Source organism: Strongylocentrotus purpuratus, unplaced genomic scaffold, assembly GCF_000002235.5.
Source record: "Strongylocentrotus purpuratus isolate Spur 01 unplaced genomic scaffold, Spur_5.0 spur5_scaffold_21, whole genome shotgun sequence".
Taxonomy (NCBI): domain Eukaryota; kingdom Metazoa; phylum Echinodermata; class Echinoidea; order Camarodonta; family Strongylocentrotidae; genus Strongylocentrotus; species Strongylocentrotus purpuratus.
In genome coordinates this window covers 22693680-22716853 of record NW_022145607.1, presented here as the reverse complement: position 1 = coordinate 22716853, position 23174 = coordinate 22693680, and the positions used below count along the sequence as shown (strand labels likewise).

Here is a 23174-nt window from a genome sequence, read left to right as displayed (position 1 = left end):
AATACAGTTACTAATACACCTTAAATTATCACAAATTAATAATCATACTACTCTTTAACATCTCAACTACAGGATTTGACATAAATTAACACTTACAACATTGGGCTTCGACAGGATTGACTTGATTAATAGTCGGCGGAATCACTGGGTAAATCTTCCCACTCACAGAAGAATTTGCTGTCCGTAGTGGTAAACGCCCCCACCGGCCAAACTAAGTTATTACTAAAATGACGACAAAAATCTGCCCGCAACAACCCCGAAATGGAGTAATAATAATAATAATAATAACTATACAGAGTTATTGGCATATACATTCCTTTTTATCTTGACGTAGCATCATGCTAATGGAAAAAATGTAGCGGTTCTAATCATCTGTTCATGATGTTGAACAACATAAAAGAAAATGTATTATTTTACACTCAACAGAACTAATTCTAGTATCAATGAAAAGTAAAATGTTAAGCTTAAGATTCGTGATTGAAACTAGAATGAATGGTTATCAGATCAGAGGGTATGAAGATTTGGCTTACCTCGAAATGGTGCATTCTTTTTTTTTTCTTTTATCATACTCGCCTTGAAACGTCCAAAATCTTTGAAACGCTGGCTGTATCAATTGACAACACCACCTGCTGTAGTGGTAGTGATGCCGAGCAGGACCTCTTCAGCAGCTCTTCCTCTTCCGCTGCTAGTTTTGGCCCACCGCAGCACACATCCTCACCCATGAAGCGCAGGAAAAAGGTATCCAAGCCAGAGAAACAACTTCGTAGCATGAAAAAATTTTAATTTCCAGAGTATAAGGAACACGAAGGAGGAATCGGCTGTTCTTATAGTCTAAGAATCAACAAAACCCAGTATCATCATTGGGGCTCAAACCTGGCTCAACAGCTCAATTTTCATCTCAGAGATTTTCCCGCCTAGCTACAGTGTAGTGCGAAAAGATCGAGAGGATGGTCATGGTGGAGTCGTACTAGCAGTAAGAAGTGACTCGAAATACAACACCTTGCAAATACGAGACAAAGGAGAGCATGTTACATCAAATTGTCATTCGGAAAAGCCTAACCGTATCTCCATCCCAACAGCAACACGCATTACGATTGAACAACTTTCTGTCCAGAACAGGAAGGCAGTCTTGTGGATAGGTGACTTCAACCTACCGGACGTTGATTGGGAAGACTTATTTGTGAATGGTCACAGTAACCCAGTTTCTATCAACAAGAGATTCATATACATGATGCAGAACTGCAACTTCCAATAGATGGTTACCATTCCAACACTAGGACATAATGTATTTGATCTCTTTTTAACCAACATACCAACGCTGATCAACAAATGTACTCTACCAACTGATATTGGTGATCATTAATCATTACATTGTTGGTGTTGATTTAGGTAACAGCAAAACGGAGTAAGCCGGTGAAAAGAAAAATGTATCTATGGAAGAAAGCTCACCTGTTGGAAGAAGAAAAAAACAGAACCTGCCGTCTGTTTCAGCAAGATTTCCTGAACAAATATACTGAACAGATCTCAGTGCATGAGATGTGGAACTGTTTCAAGATCCATTCGGTTTAGTAGTCACAAGGTCGTTGAAACGATTATCAAGGAGGAAAAGGCGGGCCTTCAAACATTCCCGAGCAACTGGCAGACAGGAGGATTTTAACAGGTATCGTCAGATCAAGAAATCAATTACTCAAGCAGCTTGCAAACGAGCCTCCAAAGAATACATCAACAACATCATCAGCCCCGACTCCACGGCAAACCACAAACGATTCTGGAGTTTCATGAACAGTAGGATGGACGACAGTACCGGAACAGCCCCACTAAAAGACATCTATGGGGAGACAGATTCAGACAGCATGGAGAAGGCTAACATACTAAATCACCAGTTTACATCAGTATTTAATAGGAATGAAGTCATGTCAGCCATGAAGGATAAAGGACCGAGTCCATTTCCAGACATGAATTAATTCCGGATCTAACCAGCTGATGTCTACAAACTGCGTTTTTCTCTCCAGATACATAACGCTACCGGACTGGACAAACTTCCTATACAACTACTAAAGGAGCTGTCATTACAAATAACTCGAGTATTTTCTATGTTTTTTAAACTTCACTGAATCAAGGAGACGTTCCAGAGGACTAGGCGAAGGCAGACGTAGCTCTCATCTTTAAGAAGGGAGAGCGGTGCCAGGAAGTCAACTACAGACCTGTGTCACTGACATCTACTTTCTGCAAGACATTGGAACACATCGTGTGCAGCAGTATCCTTGAGTATCTTGATGACTTTCACATTCAGTCAGATGCTCAACATGAATTCCGGAAGAGACGGTCTTACACAGCCCAACTTATCCTCACTATTCAAGATCTTTCCCCGGAAAACCATCCACGAGGACTATTACCCCCACCCTTGAAAATAACCCCTAGGATAATTCCCCCCCCCCCCATCCCCGGACAACCAAGGACAACCACCCACGAGGGTAACTGTCCTCGGAGAGGGGTGATTGTCCAAGAGGGTAAACATTTTGTTTGGGGGGGGGGAATAATTGTCGAATGGGAGGGAAATGATTGTCCAAGGGGGTTATTTTTTAGGACAGGGGGTAATGTCCTCGGGGAGGGATATGATTGTCCACGAGGGTAATTTTCCGTGGTTAATCGTCCTCGGGGTAGGGTGTGAGTGGGGGAGGTGATCTTCCGGGGGTGATTTTCCCTCACTTCTCCCAAAAAACAACTCTGTACGGTGCTTCCTGCAAAAAAACATGACGGCCTGCCCACCAAAGATAAAGGAGTTGTTGTGCAAGACATTAGTAATTCCTGTGATGGAGTATGCTGCAATATTTCGGGACCCATTCACTGCCCATTCACCCAGGAGAACATCAGAAAGGTGGAAATTGTGCAACGCCGTTGTGAACGCTTCGTCCTGGGTGACTAGCACCGTCACAGTCGTGCTGAATCAACTTCAAAGGGCAAGTCTGCAGGAAAGAAGGGCGCAGTTGAAAGTATGCACGGTTTACAGCATACATCACTGCATGGTTATTATTCCAGTCAGTCACTTACTTCATACTAGTCCACAGTCTTGATTGTTTCCGTGTCGCGCGCCTAATCAGCTGAGAAAAAAACACGCATTCAACGCTGAACCTGTGAAGGTAGTCCTTGCCTCTTATTCTAATGGTTGTTTTGGGGGATAGCACGATGAGTGGAGACACCGTGCTGTGTGTGGGATGCGTGTATTAGGGAGGAGGAACATAGATGATTGAAGAAAAACAATTATATAAAAACGGACTGAATTTGAAATAACTTTATACCAGTTGTTGGTACACGAACCCGTGGAAATCCACAGAAGTTCCAGGTCCCCTTCCAACTCTGCTATCCCACACCACATTTTACCCATATGCTATCCTACTGTGGAAGTCCGTACCATCTGCTGTCATCAATTACACCTCTTTAGAACTTTTCAAGCAGAAGGTGCAACACTCTATGCTCCGTTGAGCTTCAGACTGTTTTTCGCTGCACGAAGAGTTCTTGCGGAGCCTTTTTACTTGCACTGTACACTTGGCACTTTACAAGCACAAGGTATGGTATACGCCTACGGTTGTCGGTACTATACTGGAAGAAGAAAAAGAAGAATTATTTAAGAACTTGAGAGCACTATTGATGGACAGGGTGCGTTCACATGGATATGCAAGTAAAATATGAAGGAAAGGAAAAAGAAATGATGTACCTGAAGAAAAAAAAAGAGTGAATATGCTCATCAAGTGTGCGCCTTAGAAAACAAGATACCATAACCGCCTAAGAGTCCTTGGTTGCCCAGAAAAAAGGGTAAGACACCAATAAGATTGTACCTGACCTAGCAAAAGAGATTGAAGTTGATCTCATATTAGAAGACATCGAAAGGAGTCATTGTGTTGGTCCAAAGAATGAAGATGGACTCCAAGGCATCATCGTGAAGGTCAAATCTTACAGGAAGCGCCGTGAATTCCTGTCCAAGAGAAAACTGTTGAAAGGAAAGGAAAGGGAAAAACAATCGAAACATGAAGCAAAACTGATCAGAAATCATGATGACTTCAAGGCACTGCAAAATCAGAAATAAACCCTTGAACAGACTCTACGAACGGACATCTCTGAAGATTAAACTCATCCGCTTAAACTTGTAATTAAGTTTTTTAGCATCAGCTTCTGGAAGAAATTGAATTCATTGGATTTCAATGTGACAGAACCCAGAGTCTGTGAAATTCTCAAAGATGCCGTCGTCGTTTCACATAAGAGTCGCGGATGTGACTCAAGTGGTTGTCATGGACGTGACGGGACTATTATCACAAACGTGTCGGAATTCGAATTCGTAGTTCCTACTGGGGTAAAAGATGTGATCGTGACAGGAATGGTTTTTAGAGGATGTAACAGGAATGGAAGACGAGAATGGAGTAGAAGAAGACGTCATGGATGAAACAGACATGGTTAATGAGTTAGTTGCAAAGAAACATTTAATGCAAAAGCAGTACATGAATATGAATAAATGCATGAACGTGTACAATGAGTTCTTACCTTGTAAAGTAGGTGTCTGTGGACCTGTAAAAAATCAACAAAACAAAAATGAACTACTACTAATTGGTTATGAAATAAATCATAACAATAAATCATTATTGTTTATTTATAATTCTTGAAAAGTGATATACGCTAGCAGTAGAACCATGTCATTCTAAAAATACATGTTTTGTAATAACTATGCACACCATCAAATGACCACGTTTAAAGTTAAAGATCAGTTCAAGTTATTTTGCATACCTATTTCAATTGTAACGTTGAACGAACACGACGCATCGTTTCCAGCTCTGTCAGAGACAGTGAAAGTGTAGGTTGTCGTTCCTACAGGATAACCATCCCTTGGATTTATGAAGGGCTGAATTGCAGTAGCATATAGTTCGCCAGAGTTATCGGAAATGCCTTTGAGCTGGAATGCCGTGGATTCAACTGAGGTGTGATCCTGGTATACGTCATCTGGACAGACGATTACAGGGGGCTCCCGATCTGTTAGTGATATGGAAACAATGAACACATATTTATCATAGCATCTGATTCCATTATGACGCTTTCTTTTGATGTCACACTTAATAATTCAGAAATTGTTCATATCTTAACACACCCAATGACGTCAAGAAATGAAACTCGTCTTTAGATCACATTTGCTTGTAGCATGTAAGAGGTAGTGTGATATTTACTTGCAGCATCAATTTTGAACAGAAAATGTTACTTGTAGTATGTAAGAGGTAGTGTGATTTTTTATACCTACAGCATCAATTTTGAACAGAAAATGTAATGAAGCTACTAGCTACTTGACCGTGTTTTTGCAAAACTGAGTCTCTAAACCAGGGTAGTGAAACACATCACACGAGGAAGTATAGCTCTCTAGACAAGTATCCAATCCTGTAAGTAACAAATCGATTAGTTTGGACAGACAGATTGGAAGTCCATCGTAATATAAACCAAGGTGTGTATTAAAACCGACTTCATTATGACTTCATATCAGGAATCGGAATTCTTACCTTCTACAGATACCCTTGCTTCTGTACATGCCTTTGAGAGTGTCCCATCTGTTATCGTAACGGTGACAGTGTGTGCTGTTTGTGAGATGTCTAGTCTGGGACTGCTAGAGCTACCACCGTAAGTTCTCATCATCGTGATACTTCCATAGGGATCATACGTCGTAGACTCAGGTAGATACGTGACGTTGAATTGTGGGTCTTGGTAAGTGTAGAAAGGTTCACCAGAATCTGTCCCGATATTTAGATCCACGGGTTCAGGGCAGACGATTGGAAGCTCTTGTACTGTAGGTATAAAAGTAGTAAGAGATAATGTTATACCACATGAAAATGTATTTTAAATATAACCCACAATATAAAGTAAGACGAAAAAGGCTTGGAATAAGTTCAATTTATCTTCCTAAAATGATTTTAACCTCCCTAAATAACATTCAAAGTTATTAGTTGGGCCCCAACTGTCCTCAGGGCATGTTTTTTTAAATAAAAATCCCTGATTAGGAAAAACAATACTCACATGTTCTACGAAATTTCTTGGTGCTTTTTCTTGACAAACAGTCAAATTTCCTTTCATGTACTTCCGGGTATTTGAATAAAAATATAACTAAAAAAATTGTCAATCAGCATTATCATCTGTATTATTTTTCCTCAGCAATTAAGTTTAATACGTACATCGCAACTAACTTCAATCTAACTTGGGAATGAGATGCGAATTAACAAGGCCAAATAATGTTCAGCGTGAGAGGGGGTCCTATCATTTTTATTATTATTCTTTTTTGTTGTTGGTCCCTCTGATCTTTAAAAACATATGCCTATCAAGAGGGAAGAGGATTATCTCCACTCCCCCGCATCTGTGCCACTGGTTACAACAATAAAAAACATCATTCTCCAAATCATCCTGCAACATACACATTACATACACTCGTTGAGGAGACTTGGCAACAGGAACTTATAAATGATGGACTTAATTATTTACAGCTGAAGTTCTTTTTGATGGATGGAAAGATAGAAATGCTTGTACGAAATCTGTCCATTGCAATGGAAATCTACATTTATTTACAAAAAGTGTGTCTTTCCCTGCAAACAATGATTATACATTAATGATGATAGTACTTGTAGTATGATAAGCTAAATGATACATGTATATATTGCACACCCGATGCAACACAGTTGGAATCACATAAAGATTGATGCATTTAATGAATCTGAAAATGATCGATCTTTTCTCAATAATCCCGCGATCAAAATTTGGGAATTATTTTGTCTTAACCCATCTTTTTTTATTTCTTATCACAGATAGTGTTTACCTATATCAGGTTGTAGAATATATATTGATATCATTAGGAAGAGCATTTGTTGTGTATAACGACAAATACCCCTAGAATATCATTCTGGACATGTAACCATCATAACACACTAAGACAACTATTCCCAATAGAGCAATGACCTTCCTTACAACTATAACTACCCTCTAGAAGGAGAAAAAAACAAAGATTACCTCATCTAATATATTGACTAGCAGCTCTAGCATCATTCATGGAATAAATTTACTTGATATTAATTAATATTGTAAGTGTTTATATTCTATATACTTCACCTGAGTAAACATTATCAAAATTTTTGTTAAAATTCACCTCATGTGGGGTGAAAAGGAAACAAGCATGTTACATTGTGTAGTTGGCTCACCAAACACACAAGAATTATTAAGAAATAGAATTATTATAGATATAATGACTGCTATGAGAGGCATTGCTGTTTCTATAGGCTCAAGTGGACGTTACATCCTGCTATAAGTACCACGAGGAAACAAAACATGAATTATTATAACGTACAAACTACAAATTAACAATAATGAATCAAAAGTAAATAATTAGTAGTCAATAATTAATGATTGACTCTCCTCCATAAGCATTATACTTACAACTAACAGTGACATTAAATATACAGCTCCCTGTCGCAGTCGATGGTGATGACGTCGGGTAAGCCGTCACTGTGACCTCATTAGTGCCTACTGGCAACCTTTCATTAGGACCGTATTCAGCGGGTTCATAGATCAGGTTATAGTTAGCGGTCCCAGAAACGGCAACGTTGAAGGTGGCAAAGACGTTGGATCTTTCCGATTCCACGGAATTGCAAGTCACATCTGTAGAATGAAAGAAAGAAAGCAAAGGCATAAATTGGAAAGCAGGGTATCATCTACCTTTAAAACATTATATGTCATAACCCTTAACATGAATCATGAGTTATAATCATTGCTATATTAATGCAACTACAATTTTTGCTGATGGATTTACCTTGGAGAGACTGGAAATAGCACAAGGATTATGGAGGTGATTATAATGGTACGTGACGACGTTTGGCTTTTTACATGATGAGATAACTGTCTTGTTTTCATTTTTGCACGTTTCATGAACCCTTCCAGTGGCATGGTGAAACCATCTAATTTTTTATATTGTATAAATGTATGTCTCACCAATGAAAAGCATGCATAATCTTTATTTTGAAAAGGAATGACCCGTAAAAAATCACTGATCCCAAGTTGCTGTACAAGGTAGTTATTGGCACACCTCTCCCCATTCAACTTGGCGGAATTTCTTTTTCAAATGAGAGATTGAGGGAACTTTGGACCGATCATTATTTTCGTCTCATTGATTCTCTTGTTATAGTCAATATTGAAACGTTTTTTTGTTGGTTATTCCTCGGTATTCAACACGTTGATGGAGTAACGATCTGAACAAATGTCAATTGATATCACCATGATCGTGGTACATATAAGAATGCCACGTTGAAATCTTTATAATTTTCGCTTATCGTCTGTTTTTAGATTTTTCTCTACTAAATAACATAACATGGCTGAATCGGGGAGGATGGTACCAAAGGCAAGTTACCGATTATGTTATCGGTGCATTATTACATCATTTGACATGAGCACTGCCCCTCAAGTAAAACAAAAATCTTTCCGATTAATTAATCACACTTTCTAAAAAAATATCGTTCACTACTCCCCACGCATCCATACCAGCTGAAAGTGTTATTTGAATGAATTGTTTCTGTGTCGAAAACTTTGTAATCCACTTTTAATATTCCCCTACTCGCCGGCATGCGTTTACTTGCTTGATAAAGCATTTGGACGCCAACCCATTTTCATAACTTCGTTTAAAATTGGGGATCCAAAGCATATTAATACGACTGATCCAATATCATTTGCCATACTAGAGTATACGAACAAATACAATTACTACAATACCACCCCCTTCGTTATTCACATTGACTACCCGGAATAAAGACCCTCATTAAATTCACTTCCAACCGCTAGCTATCTAACTCAAACCCAATGAAACTAATCATATTTTCGTGAAAAATCAAGCAAACTCTTTAACATCAAATTCCTTGTGAAAAATAAGCAATGAAGCCGAAAGCGAGAGACCATGATCAAATTTTTTTTTTTTTATCTGTTTGTAAAATCTCGTTATCACGTCATTTATCCGCCATTAATAGAGAGAAATCTCAATCTCAAATACCATGATCAAAGTATTTTTTTATCTGTTTTAAAAATCTCGTTATCACGTCATTATCCGCCATAAATAGAAAGAAATCTCAATTTCATTAATAAGTAAATATGTCATTTGATTTGATTTGATTTCTACATTTTTCATGCAATACTAATCAGTAACAATATGAACATTTTGTACATAGTGGTAATATTTTTTTTTCGAATCACAATGAATAACACAATTATGCAACAAAATGTTAGGAACGATTGAAATAGCAAAATGCAAAAGAGCTGTAGCGTTAACATGCTCTTGAAGTGCATGCAGCTCTTTAACTTATGATTACAGCGACAGCAAAATATGATAATATAAACAGGCATCAAAAGAACAGGAATTCGATGGCCCCAAAATTACAAAAACTGACAATAACTGACAAAAACATTACTATTAGTTTATTCATACCACCAATAATAAATGAGTAATTATACGTACATCACCTCTGAACATAATTTAAAACATCATGCCTTTTTTTTTCTTTTTCAATAAATTACCCTGTAATAATCAGACTTTTGATACCACGTTTGCTGACGAATTTCCGCTTACTATCTTTGAGATATATTATAAAATGTCACCTTTTTCACTATTTTTATTCATAGATATTTTCTATCATAATATTCATGCCCTGAGTCCATTTTGATTATTGGAAAGGAAATGAAACACAAAGCCCTCCCACAAATAGAATAGACCGTCTTTTAGAATAATGAAAAACTAAAATATATTTATACAACCTGTTTCACAAAGAAGTTTATCCGTCTGTACCATTATAGTAATATGACTCTTTCTCATTTCAAAATAAACTATATAGCAAATTTTACCGATTAGATAGCTTATAAGAAAATATGATTTAGGAAACATAATAGCTTATTAGTGCAGATATTCACGATAACAGTTTTTTTCATAGACATTCGTCTTTCTTGTACTGCCTGATTGCCTGTTAATTTTAAACTAAAACCAATAAAAGATTTTGGTCTTAATTAAAGTTCACTTACCCTGGCCGTTTGCTCCATTACATAAAATGAAGAAAATCACACAAATCCAAACATACGTCCTTGTTATACTTAAATGGTAACTGCACAGCTCCATACTTCGAAAAAATTCTCGTCAGCAAATAAAGTCACAAGTCAATTATGAAAACATGCAGGCTGTGATACAGGTCTAATAGTTGTGCTCCTTTACTTGGGGCAGAATTTCCCCAGTGTCTCCAAAGCTTGTCTCACTTGTTGAAGTCTTTTAGAATACAGCCATAAACTTCCGTGTATACTACCGTCTGATGAAACTGTTTGATATCGGTTTTGTTACACACTAAGTTCTTATATCAATCGAAGAAGGCGCCTGGTACATAAAGCGGAAATATCTGTAAATGCGAGCAGTGATGTCCCTCAATCACATAAGTAGTGCGAAGGGAGTGGCAGAAGTTAAGTTGCCTGGCGGTATATCGTTAGACCAGAGAGGTGACCATGTCCAGGTAAATAAATGTGCGGATAAGCTGATCAAGGAGCAGTTCAGGTTTCTAAAAATAGAGCCAAGTCTGAGGAGAAACTCCAATCTGACTATGCACCTTGATGCGAGAATGACTTTAGCTACAAGTACATAAAGAGACCAAGATGTTTGCTTAGTGCTAAACGTGCGTTGATTAAGGCTGTCTGCGTGTGAACTATACATGTATATACAAAATTATCCTCGCCAAATATTATACCCTGTGTTCATTCCTGGTCTCAGAGTAGGAAAGATATTCTATTGTTGGAAGGATCGCAGTTCATGTATTGTATTTATGATCCAGATTTTTTGCATACACTCCTTGTGCATGCCTCAATGATCTTCAAAGAAAGAAGTCCATAGGCAACACAGAGTGCCCACCAAATCGGAAAAAGAGCATTTATTTTGCATAAGACAGTGTAAGACTAAACTTGGTGTATGATGTGGAATGAAATTTTATAAGTTTGTTGAAAGATAGAATGAGGAATATATTGCTATTTTAGTAAGACCTTGCATATTTCAAATCGAACAAAAAAAAAACATCTAGCAACTTCATCTGCGGAAATTGTAGTTTAAATTCAGAGAAATACAAATCCAAATGTCGTTGCATATTCAGGGACATCCGAACTAGTGTCAAGCTGAAATACATCATTGGTTGGAAAGATGATTTCTTGAAGACAGAGGTATAAGCTCTACTTATGCATATTGCCTTGTATTGTATTGCATTGCAACTAGACCTAAAATTCATACCCGAAAAAAGGTTACCTGTTGCTTTATTTCCGCTGGTATGCCTAAGTTAGTGACTCATTTTAACAATGATTGCCTTGTAGGCCTAGACGACCATGCAGGATCATGATACCTGTATGGATATCATTGTGTTGCCACCCACTTAACTGATAACGTTGTAGAAAAGGTATCTTATCAATAAATACGGGTTTCAAAGAGATATGGGAATAACCCGATAATGAACGTAACTGCGACCGCCACCAATTTTAAAGGTATAGTTGAGTTCTATTTTCAGACCGCAAATGCCTTCAAAGTGCATGGTTATTGCTCTTATTCTTATCTATGACATGTCTAGTAGTGCCCTTTAGAACCTAAACTTGCTATGAAGGTAATTTTAGACCCCAAAATGTGTGAAATTTAGCCAATACGATCATACCAATTCAGCTTCACTTTCAAAAAAATATAGTGACCGTTAATTAATTATTTAGTTAAAAATAACAATACATAGGCTGGCTGGTTGCGCGTAATATAACCAACACGAAATTGCCAACAAAAAAGCTAACAACGGCATTGGCGGAAATACGACGTGAAAGGCGCTATTTCGTTTTTTCAACGGCTTTTTCAAATCACTAATATTTGTGGCGGTACACAAGTATTAAAAAACGTTATAATTATGGATATTTCAGCCGTCTCTGAACCGATTTCGATCAAACAAATATTATTTTGTCATTTAAATTGTATGTTTTTTCAAATTTGACACTTAGTTTTTCATTATCTCACAACAAATTATTTTGTGTAGCGCCCTCTGCAACAGAACTCAACTATCCCTTTAAGCTTAATTGTGTCTATCCCGGATAACAATACGACGTTGGGCCCAGGGGCGGATCCAGCCAATGGCAAGAGGGGGGGGGGGATTCGTGAAAAAATATTAAGCGGCGGGGGGGGGGGGGTAAGAGAAATACTAATGTATTGGGGGCTAAGGGGGGTCTTGGACCCGTCGCTCCCCCCCCCCCCCCCCCCGTGGATCAGCGCCTGGTTGGGCCAACGTCGCTATTTGTTCGCTGATAAACGGTGGATATTGGTTGGCTATACGGCGTTGGGCCAACGTTGGCTAAACGTTTGGCCATCGTCTCAATTTTCACTGATAAACAGTGATTATTGGTTGGCTATACAACGTTGGGCCATGTTGGCCAAACGTTGGCTCAACGTCGTATTGCTATATGGGATGTTTCCTCCCCTTAGAATGATATCGATATGAAACCTAGATAACCCTAGTTCTAAAATAAATTACAAATCTGCTGATATGCAGATAAGAAGCTTAGTGTTCAATTAGGAAAAAAATAATGCGTTTCTGTAAGAAAGTAAGTTAACGTAAGTAAAAAAAAGTAGGCCTACTTACATTCAGAACTTTAATCACATTCCCTCTCTCTCTCTCTCTCTCTCACTCACTCTCTCCCTCTCCCCCACTCCCCATCCCGCCCCCGCCCCTCCCTTCCTCTTTCAGCATATTGGATTATTTTGTATGTGTGTGTATCATATGTGCAAATAGTTGCTAGTGCGGGCCGATTTAACTTTGCTCTCAACCACACCCGAACGCAATATGCGACCTCCCCTACTTACTGGACTTGCTGCCAGCCGAAGATGGCGTGATCAAAATTAGGACGCCCGGCGAATTTTTGTTTAGCTTGGCTGGTGAGCGTACGAGTTCGTTAATAACGCCATCTTCGGCGGCTTGAATCAATTGTACGGAATATCAAGAACCAGCCAGATTCTGGACTCGTGATAACCCAGTCACGCCAACGAAACCGACCAGACGCGCTCGCAGGGGGAGGAAGGGGGGGGTCCCCCTTTAACTTTTTGTATGTGTGTGTTTTTGAGGAAACCCCCCTTCTTTTTTTTTAATTAAAAAAAATAATAATTATTTCAAAAAAAATTGTGGTAATGGGTGTCCTATAAAGCTGACCTTACTCCCCCCCCCCCCAACGAAACGAAATATCAATCGACCAAATGTTCAAATTTTGAGACACACACACACAAAATGTGCTCTTATTTTGACACGTGCCCATTTTCCTTACTAATAAGTACCATATTTCCTTCGGACAAGTGCCCCCCCCCCCTTTTTTTTTATATGAGCCCTTCCCCCTTTTCAAAATGCCGCTTTTAACATCTGATAAATTCCCCTATTAAACTGTTATAGGTGCCCTTCTCCTTCAACAGATTCTACATTTCCATTTTCACAAGTGCCTTTTTTCATTTCGAGTGTCCCTTTTCAGGTGCAAGATGTGCCATTTTCACCTCTGAAGGCTCTGATAATTGCCCTTTTTACTTTGACATAAGCACCTTTTCTTTTCTAATAACTGTCCTTTTCCCTTTTGATAAGTGCCTACTTTTCCTTTCTCCGTAACATGCACCATCGATTCAAGGCGACTAAGAGCCAATTTTTCTTCAATTTTTCCCAAAGCTCGCTCGCATTTATAGATGTTATAATTATGTTACTTATAAAAGAATTTTTCAGTCTTTCTTCATTAGATTGTGCTTAATACTCATCAGGGTTTTTGTTGTTGTTTTCTTTATAAGATTTTCGCACTGGGGTCTCATAAATCTTAGAATTTTTGCTCGCTCGCTTCGCTCGATCGAAAAATGAATATTTAGACCATCACATCCAACTGCAAAGTATGTTGGTTAATTAAGCATTCACGTCAAGAAAGAAACAAATATTGATATAATCCCTGGTAGTGTAATCACAATCATGACGATGTAGGGGTATATACCAATGTCTACAAATGGTCTAGGTTTTGTTGATGTTTCCCTATTTTTGAAGACGCCGCCCCTGCATTATGCTACTTGGTGGTGATAAAGATGTTTTGACCCAAAAAAAGATTTTGCTCATTACGCCACTGCCTAGGGGACGTTATCCGGGGGTGGTTGTCCAGGGGGTAGGTGTCCTAGAACCGCGTTTAGTGGGAGTGTGTGTTTGTGTTTGTGAAAGACAGAGAGAGGGGGGAAGAGAAGGGGCATGGAGTGGAGAGAAGGGTTGCTTTCGACATTCCTGGTAGTCAGAATCCACGGCGAAGCCATACAAAAAATCCGAAGGCAGACAAATTGGGCTGAATAATGTCACAAGGGGCGGTTTCAGATACATTCTTCCGTCTTAATCAATTTCATGTATGAATTTATCATCATGACTAGTTTCCAGGGTCAAGTTTTGCTCGACAAAAATAACATCTTCAATCTATTTTTTTTAAATCAGATAGGAAGGGGATAGCGATCATTAAACAAGTCTTTAAAAACAACAACAATGAGCTTAACAATAGTGAAAATAATAATAATGATAGTAATAATCATAATAATAACGATAAAAATAATAATATTGACAATATCTATAATAATGAAAATAATAATAACGATGAAAATGATAAGAATAATAATTACAACCGTTATGATGATATTACTACTAAAAATAATCATAATAATCATCATCATCATCATCGTCATAATATTGATAACAATAATAACGATAAAAATAATAATAACAATAATAATAATGATAATAATAATAATGATGATAATTATAAGAACAATAACAAGAATAATTTCTGCGGGAAACGCGTGCTCCTCCTCGTTGCCCCTTCCCCTCCCACACTTCCTTAATGGATTTTCACAATTAAAGCATTCATTTTAATAATTCATTTCACACTAAATGAATTTAACCATGTACACACTGACAAGGAAGGAAAACTGGCAGAAATGGCAGAGGTTAAACTGTTCAATTGTCATATCTCGTAAACTGGCTTGAGTGTGCAGATAGCAGAAGCTACAAGTCAGTGATTTGAGTCGGGTCTGCTTTCATTTTACACGCTTACCAATTCCACTCATCTCAAGTGGTGTGTGATTTCCTCGGTATCCAGAAAGTAGAGGTACGTTACAATTGTAAGGTATTTTCACTTCTTTTTAAATAATTTTTATCATCTGGAATAACAGAAGAGAGAGAAAGAAGAAAAAAAAGACAAACCGCAATATTGTTGCTTTAGTTAATAGCATGCATGCAGGCGCGGATCCAGGTTCTTGTAAAAGAGGGAAAGATTTTCTGACGAGCAAACGATTTTTTTTTTTAGAGCAAAGGGGATGGAGCACATTTTTAGACTTTCGTATTAAATATCTACCACTTAGGTTTCAAACGGGGGTACAGGCCGGTTGTGCCCCCACCCATCCCCCTTAAATCCGCATGTGATGGCATGTGTCCTCGATTCGTGATCATGGACTTCTATTAGTGTAATCCTCTTTCTGAATATCCATTCCGAAGCTTTAATACGAAAGATCACTTCGTGTGCAAACTTTTAAATAACCTTTAAGTTTTAAGTATAAGCTTCAAATAAACATTTTATAATCATCCGCTCACGCACCTTTTCGAGCTTTATGCATACGATTATTTCATAATCAGTTTAACTAATTATCTTCAAAATAAGTATTGCACTCGTAGCGAATGTCATATAGCTAAATATAAATCATTGTCTCTCTAATAAATACATCATAAATCATTATCAATTATGTTGTACTGATATTGGTCAGCTAAATCAAATGGAGGATATTATCTTTCTGTCACTTTACAGACGAAAAAAGGGACATCATGCATTTCAAACACCATTCATCTCTTTTCCCATCATTGGTCATGGCTTTTCTCTTGCCATTGATGCTTCAAGCCTTCCAAGGCGACTCGATGGGGACTATATCCTCAGGATTACATACAGGAAGCGTTCGTCAGGGATGTTACCAAGACTTAGAGCAAAGAAAAATTTACTGCATTAACAGAGGTCTTGATTCGGTTCCTCAAAATCTTGCAGAAGACACTAAGAAACTTGATTTGTCATATAACAACATCACTGTCCTCCAGAATTCCTCGTTTGAGAGATACCCCCTGATCACTTTCTTGGATATTACAGCTAACGACATCAGGGTGATAGAACCCACCCTTTTCCACCCTCTCAAGAAGTTGGTAGAATTGCATATACGGGCCAATCCCCGTCTTGTGCTCCCACCTACAGGTTTATTCAGATGGGCCGGTAAGCTGACCTCCCTGGACCTGTCAGCATCAAACTTGAAATCCCTTCCCAACGACACCCTAAAATGGAACCAACACATAGACTACCTGAATTTAGGTTTCAACTACTTCACTTTAATTAATATCAGCACTTGTGGCTCAGTAGGACATGCTTCCTTTGATGCTAACAACATTGAACAGCTCACGAAGGAAACTTTCACCTTTGCGTGTCAAACTGATAGTCTGGACCTTAGTGCAAACCCCATCAAGTTGATTGATCCCATTGCAATTGCTGCACTACATACCCACTCACTGAAACTCGGATATGCCGGAGGCCACTCTTGGACACCCGAGATGCTGAGAAACGTAACAATCGGAATCGCTCGTTCGCAGATCAAGAGGCTTATAGTCTCTGCTGTTAATTTAAGTTTTTTCCCGCGAGATGTCTTTACTCCATTGCGAGATTATTCCTTCCATCTTCTTGATTTCTCCAACAACAAAGTGAATGCACTCTATCCATTTGTCTTCTCGAATCTGACGCTGCTCGATCAACTTGTTCTCAGTCATAACAAAATAGCTACAATCGAACCGAACTTTTTTGACGGCATGCAGGCGCTGAAAGTGCTGAACATGAATGGCAATCAGGTAAGGAGAATAAATACTGGTAATCATGCTTGGACAATCAACCTCATTGAGTTGTATTTATCCTGGAATTTAATGACAGGAATTTCGCAATTTGCATTCCTTGGTTTGCAAAATTTAACCATTTTAGACTTAAGCTATAACAAACGACTTACTAGTATTTATTTGACATCCTATACAGGACTAAATAACATTCACACCGTTGATTTGTCAGGATGCAGTATCACGTATTTGCAGTTTTACACTCCGGTATTAAAGTCCCTTCGTATGGAAAGAAACAACAACAATTTTTTTTCTGGAAATCCTTTACACCCTGGGAAATCCTTCAAGAACTCGATCAATCTTGTTCATTTGGACTTACAAGAGTCAGATGTGTCGTCCTCTAATCTGTGGGATCGAGCCACAAATGTTTCTCTCTTCGAAGGACTGTTCAACCTTACGACATTGGATATGAGTAAGAATCTGCGCATTGGCATATTAGGCCTGGAACTTGGGATCTTCCATAACCTCTCTGCTCTACAGGAGCTCAGTTTAGATGCCTGTGCTATTTCAAACCTTCACCCTCTTGTGTTTACAGGTTTGGAATCACTTCAGAAGCTGAACCTATCAGGTAATAACCTTAACCAGATTCGTACTGGTGTACTCACAGGGTTAGGGCAAATACGAAGCATTACACTTGATGAAAACATTCTAGCAAACCTTGATGAAGGAACGTTCTTGAACAACTCAAGGCTTACAAGCCTTTCATTGGCAAACAACAAGCTAACGAGTCTAAACGAGAACACATTTAGACCAATCTATTCTTCTCTTTCACTGGTAGATCTTTCCCAGAACCCACTTGTTTGTACATGTGATCTCGAGTGGCTTCTAGATTGGCTGAATCAGAACAGAACAGTGAGCCTTGCCAATGAGGAACAGACTCTATGTGCAGCAGCCTCATTGGCTCCTCTCCGTGAGAAACCTTTACTTCATTTTAATCCCACTGAACTCTGTCGGTTCAACTATGCCACCTTCAGTTTAATTCCAATTGTCATCGTATCATTGGTTGTCTTTCTCGTGCTCGTCTATTACAAGCGATGGAAGCTGAAGTACAAACTCTTCCTCCTAAAACTGGCGGTCATTGGGTATAGGGAGAGGCTAGACGCGCGCAACCATAACGACTATGAGTTTGACGTAAATATCATCTCCTATGACGACGACGAAGAATGGATTCGCGAAAATCTGAGACCAACTCTGGAAGACCAGCTACCGCAGTTTCAAAGGAACGTCTTTGGTGACGCAGGCCTTATACCGGGTATGTACTACTTGGAAGCCGTTGACTACGTGGTGAGCCGGAGTTACAAGACCATCATTCTACTAAGCAGAGCCGCTGTGCGTGATCGCTGGTTCATGCTCAAGTTTCGTACGGCCATGGATCACGTGAGTGATACCCAGACCGAATTTGTAGTCGTTGTCTTCCTCGAAGACATCCCAGATGATGAGATACCTTTCTTGGCGAGGTTGTTCCTCAGTGACGGCAGACCTTACCTCTACTGGACTGAAGATGTGAGAGGTCAAGAATATTTCTGGAAGGAATTGGCAAAGAATCTGACCATCAACCTAAGGACCAATGATCTGATCCCAAATGAATAGAACCAGTATAACAACACTTAATGTAGCTTAAATCCCGGTTCGAATCCCAGTGGAGATATTTTTTTCAACCTTTTCAAATATTTCAAAATGGAGGACAGCAATTGGGGTGCTAAAGCTACTCAACCATTACTCCTTCATTTTCTTTCGAAATATGTATATACACTGTATATTCCAAATCAACTTGTTTCTTCGAGGTTTTTTGGGCCAAAGTCTATCCTGTTAACCCACAAATAACCAAAATTACTACTCTTAAATGTATAATATCAAAAAAAATTGAGTAAGGAACGGTCTTTTTTCTTTTTCCTTGCCCTCAAAAAGGGTTAGTTTTTCTGGGGTTTGGGAAGAAGTTCACATTATCAAGATAAGAATAATTTAGAAACTGGTCTCTTTAATCAACATTTCATTAGTACTTTGTTCCTTTCTTAAACTTTTCATAAAATAGATCCTTAATGATATTTTCTTTCTTTTTTTCTTCAAGAAGCCATCATAGTAACAGAAGTGCCTATCATAAACTGCGCAGTAATTTAGGACTAGATCAAATGTATTCTTCAAAACTCTTTGTACCCTGGTCGATACCGGAGCTGAGGCCCGGCTAATAATTTCAAGCTTAAAAAGCATCATAGAAAAAGTAAATAGGAGCATTATCGTAGGAAGCAGCAGCAGCAGTAGAATAATCATCATTATTATCAATTTCACAGATAACAGCTGTAAAAATAAAGATATCAACTTATGTCTGTAGATTATCATATTTTGTCTTTCCATTTTCATGTAGAATAATGAATCACATGCCATATTAGTTGATACAAAAGATTGTGATAACACAAAATGTTATTTGTTGATTAATTGTAGTTGTGAGTCAGTCAAAGGAGGTGCACACCGTCTTATTTCTTGTTTGTTTGATCTTATGTTAGATCCTATGTTTGACCTTGTGTATGTTTGATCGCATTGTTATTTTTATTATATATGCATGATTTATTGAATAAAGAACAGATTTATGATTTGTGTCTTTATTATAAGTTTTGGTAAATAATTTTAGTCAGACAATGGTGCGCTTAGAGACATCCGTATTAAGCCCCTAATGAATGTTGTGTATTATAATTATTATCATTATTATTATTGATTAATGTGTGTTATATTTGTCAATGCTGTTTACATTTTTTGTAAGAACTCTATAAATGTCGATTATAATTTGTATCTATCTACTTTTGTCACAGCAAATTGCCATTTTTGTATGCACTCTATCATTGTCAAATCATCGCACAATTCGGCTATATCGCAATGTTTTGTTGTTGTTAATCTATCAATGAACCGGCATTTATCTTCACCAAACCACTACTTTTATTTTTATCATTACTGTTATCAATATCATTATTATATAAAATGAGTGTTAAGCACAAACCATTATCTTCTGGAGCCAAAAGTGCATACATAGTTAATACCCTTTTGGCTCTTAAGACATGATAAGTAATTTATGGAATGAATCAATTTTCTTCTGGAGAAATCATGTCTTTAGTGTTGATACAGTGTTTCAAGATTAATCAGTCAACATGAAAAAGGCATACCTTATAATCTGAATTACTTCCTCAAAAGGTGCATATTCCATGATGTAAGATATTCTTTGATGTGTGTGTGGTGTAGAATTCACAGATATGGTCATATTTATGTTGATATATATCAACTCTGAATACATTTAAAAGGAGATACAAAAAATTACGTTTTTATGAATAGTATTTTATCATTTTTTATATATATATATATATATATATATGCAATCAGGTGTTAGATGTTAGTTGTTAGGTGTTAGCTGTAAAGTGTTAAGTGTTATAGGTTAAAATTCTTTTTATGTCACAAGGGACCAGCCCTAAATAAGACTTAATTGTTCTTTCTTGCTGGTTCCTCATTCTTATATATATTTGTATTTTATGTTTATCTTTCGTTATGTTATTTGTATGTTCTTTAGTTATCTGTATTATATCAATGTTATAATTATGTTGTTTTTATATGATGAATGGAATAAAATGAAATGAAAAAATGAAATATCACAAAACAATGATATACAGGGAATTCCAAATAAAGAGTCGGGCATCATGGCTAAATGAGAGTATAGGATGACCTTACAATTTTGATTATTTCCTCAAAAGGTGAATATTCCATGTAAGATATTGTTTGCTGTGTGTGTGGTGTAGAATTCACAGATAAGGTCATTTTTATGTTGATAAATCACAAAACAGTGTTATATAGGGAATTCAAAAAACAGAGTCGGGCATCGATCATGGCTTAATGCCGAGTACTTGTAATGTCGGCAGTGCCCCCCTCCCCTACTTGTTCAAGCACCTGAAAAGTGCGCCTTTTCACATAGGTAAAGTGCCAGTTCCCCTTTTCACCTCTGATAAGTGCCCCATTCTATTTTGACATGTGCCTCTTTTCCTTCGACAAGTTCCCATTTTCCTTTGCAATAAGTGTCCATTTTCCATTATCATAAGTTTTTTTTTTTAATCTCTAGTAAGTGCCTCTTTTCAGGTTCGAGAATTGCCCCTTTTTACTTTTGATAAGGGCCTCCTCCACCTCTGATAATTGCCCTATTCAAATCTGAGAGGTGCCTCTTTTACTTTGACAAGTGCCTACTGATTGATATATTTGGTAAATTATCATATTGATCCGGACTGGATAGATATCGTGTAGTCGCATATACATCTTACTGTGTACAGTGCTTGTAACTTACCAAGACTGGGCCAAATTTCATATAATTTTGATGAATTCAGAAGATGATCAACCTTTTCTGATCGATTCCACGTTTCTTTCACAATGCAATCGCAAAACCAGAATTAGTCTTTACCTTTAAACTCCTAGAAATAGTGACGTCAGCAGAACTTCAGCTATGCCTTCTATGGTGACACTCCCTCCCTCCACTTTTTCTAGTCTTGAGCATTCTCCTCATTTAGACTATCCTTACTGCTTTCTTTCTTCACCATATCTTTCCGTGAACTCCGCTGTCTTCCTCTCCCTCATACAGACGCAGATCCAGGGGGGCCGAGCGGGCCTTGCCCCCCCCCCCCCCCCCCGCAAAAAAAAGGGGGGAGAGAGAAGGAAAAGAAGGGAAAGGGAGAGAGGAGAGAAAGGGAGAAAAAAAAGAGGAAGAAGAAAAGAAAAGAGGGAAGAAGGAGACCGGGGGGAAGGATTTGCCTCCCAGGCTGTTGCCTCCCCCCCCCCTCCCCCCCCCCCCCAATCAAAAAATAAAAGAGAAGGAAGGAAAGGGAAAGAAAAAAGAAAAAGAGGAGATAAAGGGAAGGACAAAAGAGGAAGAAGAAAACAAAAGAAGGGGGATATCAGTTGCAATTTTCCTGCCAACAAGGATCGGGGGAGGCAAAAGGCCCTAGCCTCACCCCCCCCCCCCCCCCCCGTCCCCGCTAAAAAAAAGAGAGAAGGAAGGAAAAGAGGAGAGCTAAAAGGGAACAAAAAGAGAAAGAAAAAAAGAAAAGGGAGAAAAGAAGCGGAGATCAGTTGCGGTTAATCCCGCCAACAATGTGTGGAGCGGGGTGGGGACCAAAATGACCTCCCCCCCCCCCCCCAGCAAACCTAAAAGAGAGATAAGAAAAGGAAGGGATATCAGTTGCAATTTTCCCGCCAACAAGGTGTAGATCGGGGGGGGGCACTGGCGTACTGATAGGGGAGGGGGGGGGGGCTTTGGAGAAATATAATTTAAACGTGGTTTATTTCTAATTCCATAACGGTGGTTTACAAATAATGCTGAAATGAAATAATTTTCCGAGATTTTTTCTCACTTTATGCGTTTGTTGGAAAATGACAAATTATTTACAGCCAGGCAAGAAAATGCTTCTTAAGATGCCTACACTTTCTTTGAAAAAGTATATTAAAGAGAAATAGAAAGAAAGAGAGCGAGAAAGAAAAAATAGTTAACTGCCAGTGTCACATTATAATGGGGTATCAAAATATGCTCCTCTGACCATGATTAAATGCCTAAAACCCCAAGGGCTCTGCCCCCTAGATTCCACCTAGGGCCCAAAGGCGGGCCCTTAGATGCTCATCTGACGGTCATTTAATGCCTAAAACCCCTTCTCCTTCAACAGATTCCACATTCCCATTCTCACAAGTGCCTTTTTTCATTTCGAGTGTCCCTTTTCAGGTGCAAGAAGTGCCATTTTCACCTCTGAAGGCTCTGATAATTGCCCTTTTTACTTTGACATAAGCACCTTTTCTTTTCTAATAACTGTCCTTTCCCCTTTTGATAAGTGCCTACTTTTCCTTTTCCATAACATGCACCATCGATTCAAGGCGACTAAGAGCCCCTTTTTCTTCAATTTTCTCCAAAGCTCGCTCGCATTTGTAGATGTTATAATTATGTTACTTATAAACGAACTTTTCAGTCTTTCTTCATTAGATTGTGCTTAATACTCATCAGGGTTTTTGTTGTTGTTTTCTTTATTTTTTTCGAAAATGAATATTCAGACCATCACACCCAACTGCAAAGTATTTTGATTAATTAAGCAGTCACTCTTATACCACGTCAAGAAAGAAACAAATATTGATATAATCCTTGGTAGTGTAACCACAATCACACAA

The 23174-nt window shown here is 38.3% G+C and overlaps 2 protein-coding genes across 2 annotated transcripts; one reads left to right on the top strand and one right to left on the bottom strand.

The window, feature by feature from the left end:
• Positions 1 to 2441: 2441 nt before the first annotated feature.
• On the bottom strand, positions 2442 to 10258 carry LOC115928296 (hyalin-like). The gene is made up of 5 exons (XM_030995384.1): positions 10069 to 10258; positions 7450 to 7671; positions 5535 to 5816; positions 4777 to 5019; positions 2442 to 4560 (listed from the first exon to the last, which is right to left on the bottom strand). Exons 1-5 carry the CDS (start codon positions 10160 to 10162, stop codon positions 4274 to 4276), a joined length of 1128 nt encoding a protein of 375 aa, XP_030851244.1. The 5' UTR covers positions 10163 to 10258; the 3' UTR covers positions 2442 to 4273.
• A 5650-nt stretch (positions 10259 to 15908) lies between these two features.
• Positions 15909 to 18784, top strand: LOC115928020 (slit homolog 3 protein-like). The gene has a single exon (XM_030994521.1). The coding sequence runs from the start codon at positions 15909 to 15911 to the stop codon at positions 18591 to 18593; it is 2685 nt and encodes an 894-aa protein (XP_030850381.1). The 3' UTR covers positions 18594 to 18784.
• Positions 18785 to 23174: the final 4390 nt, after the last annotated feature.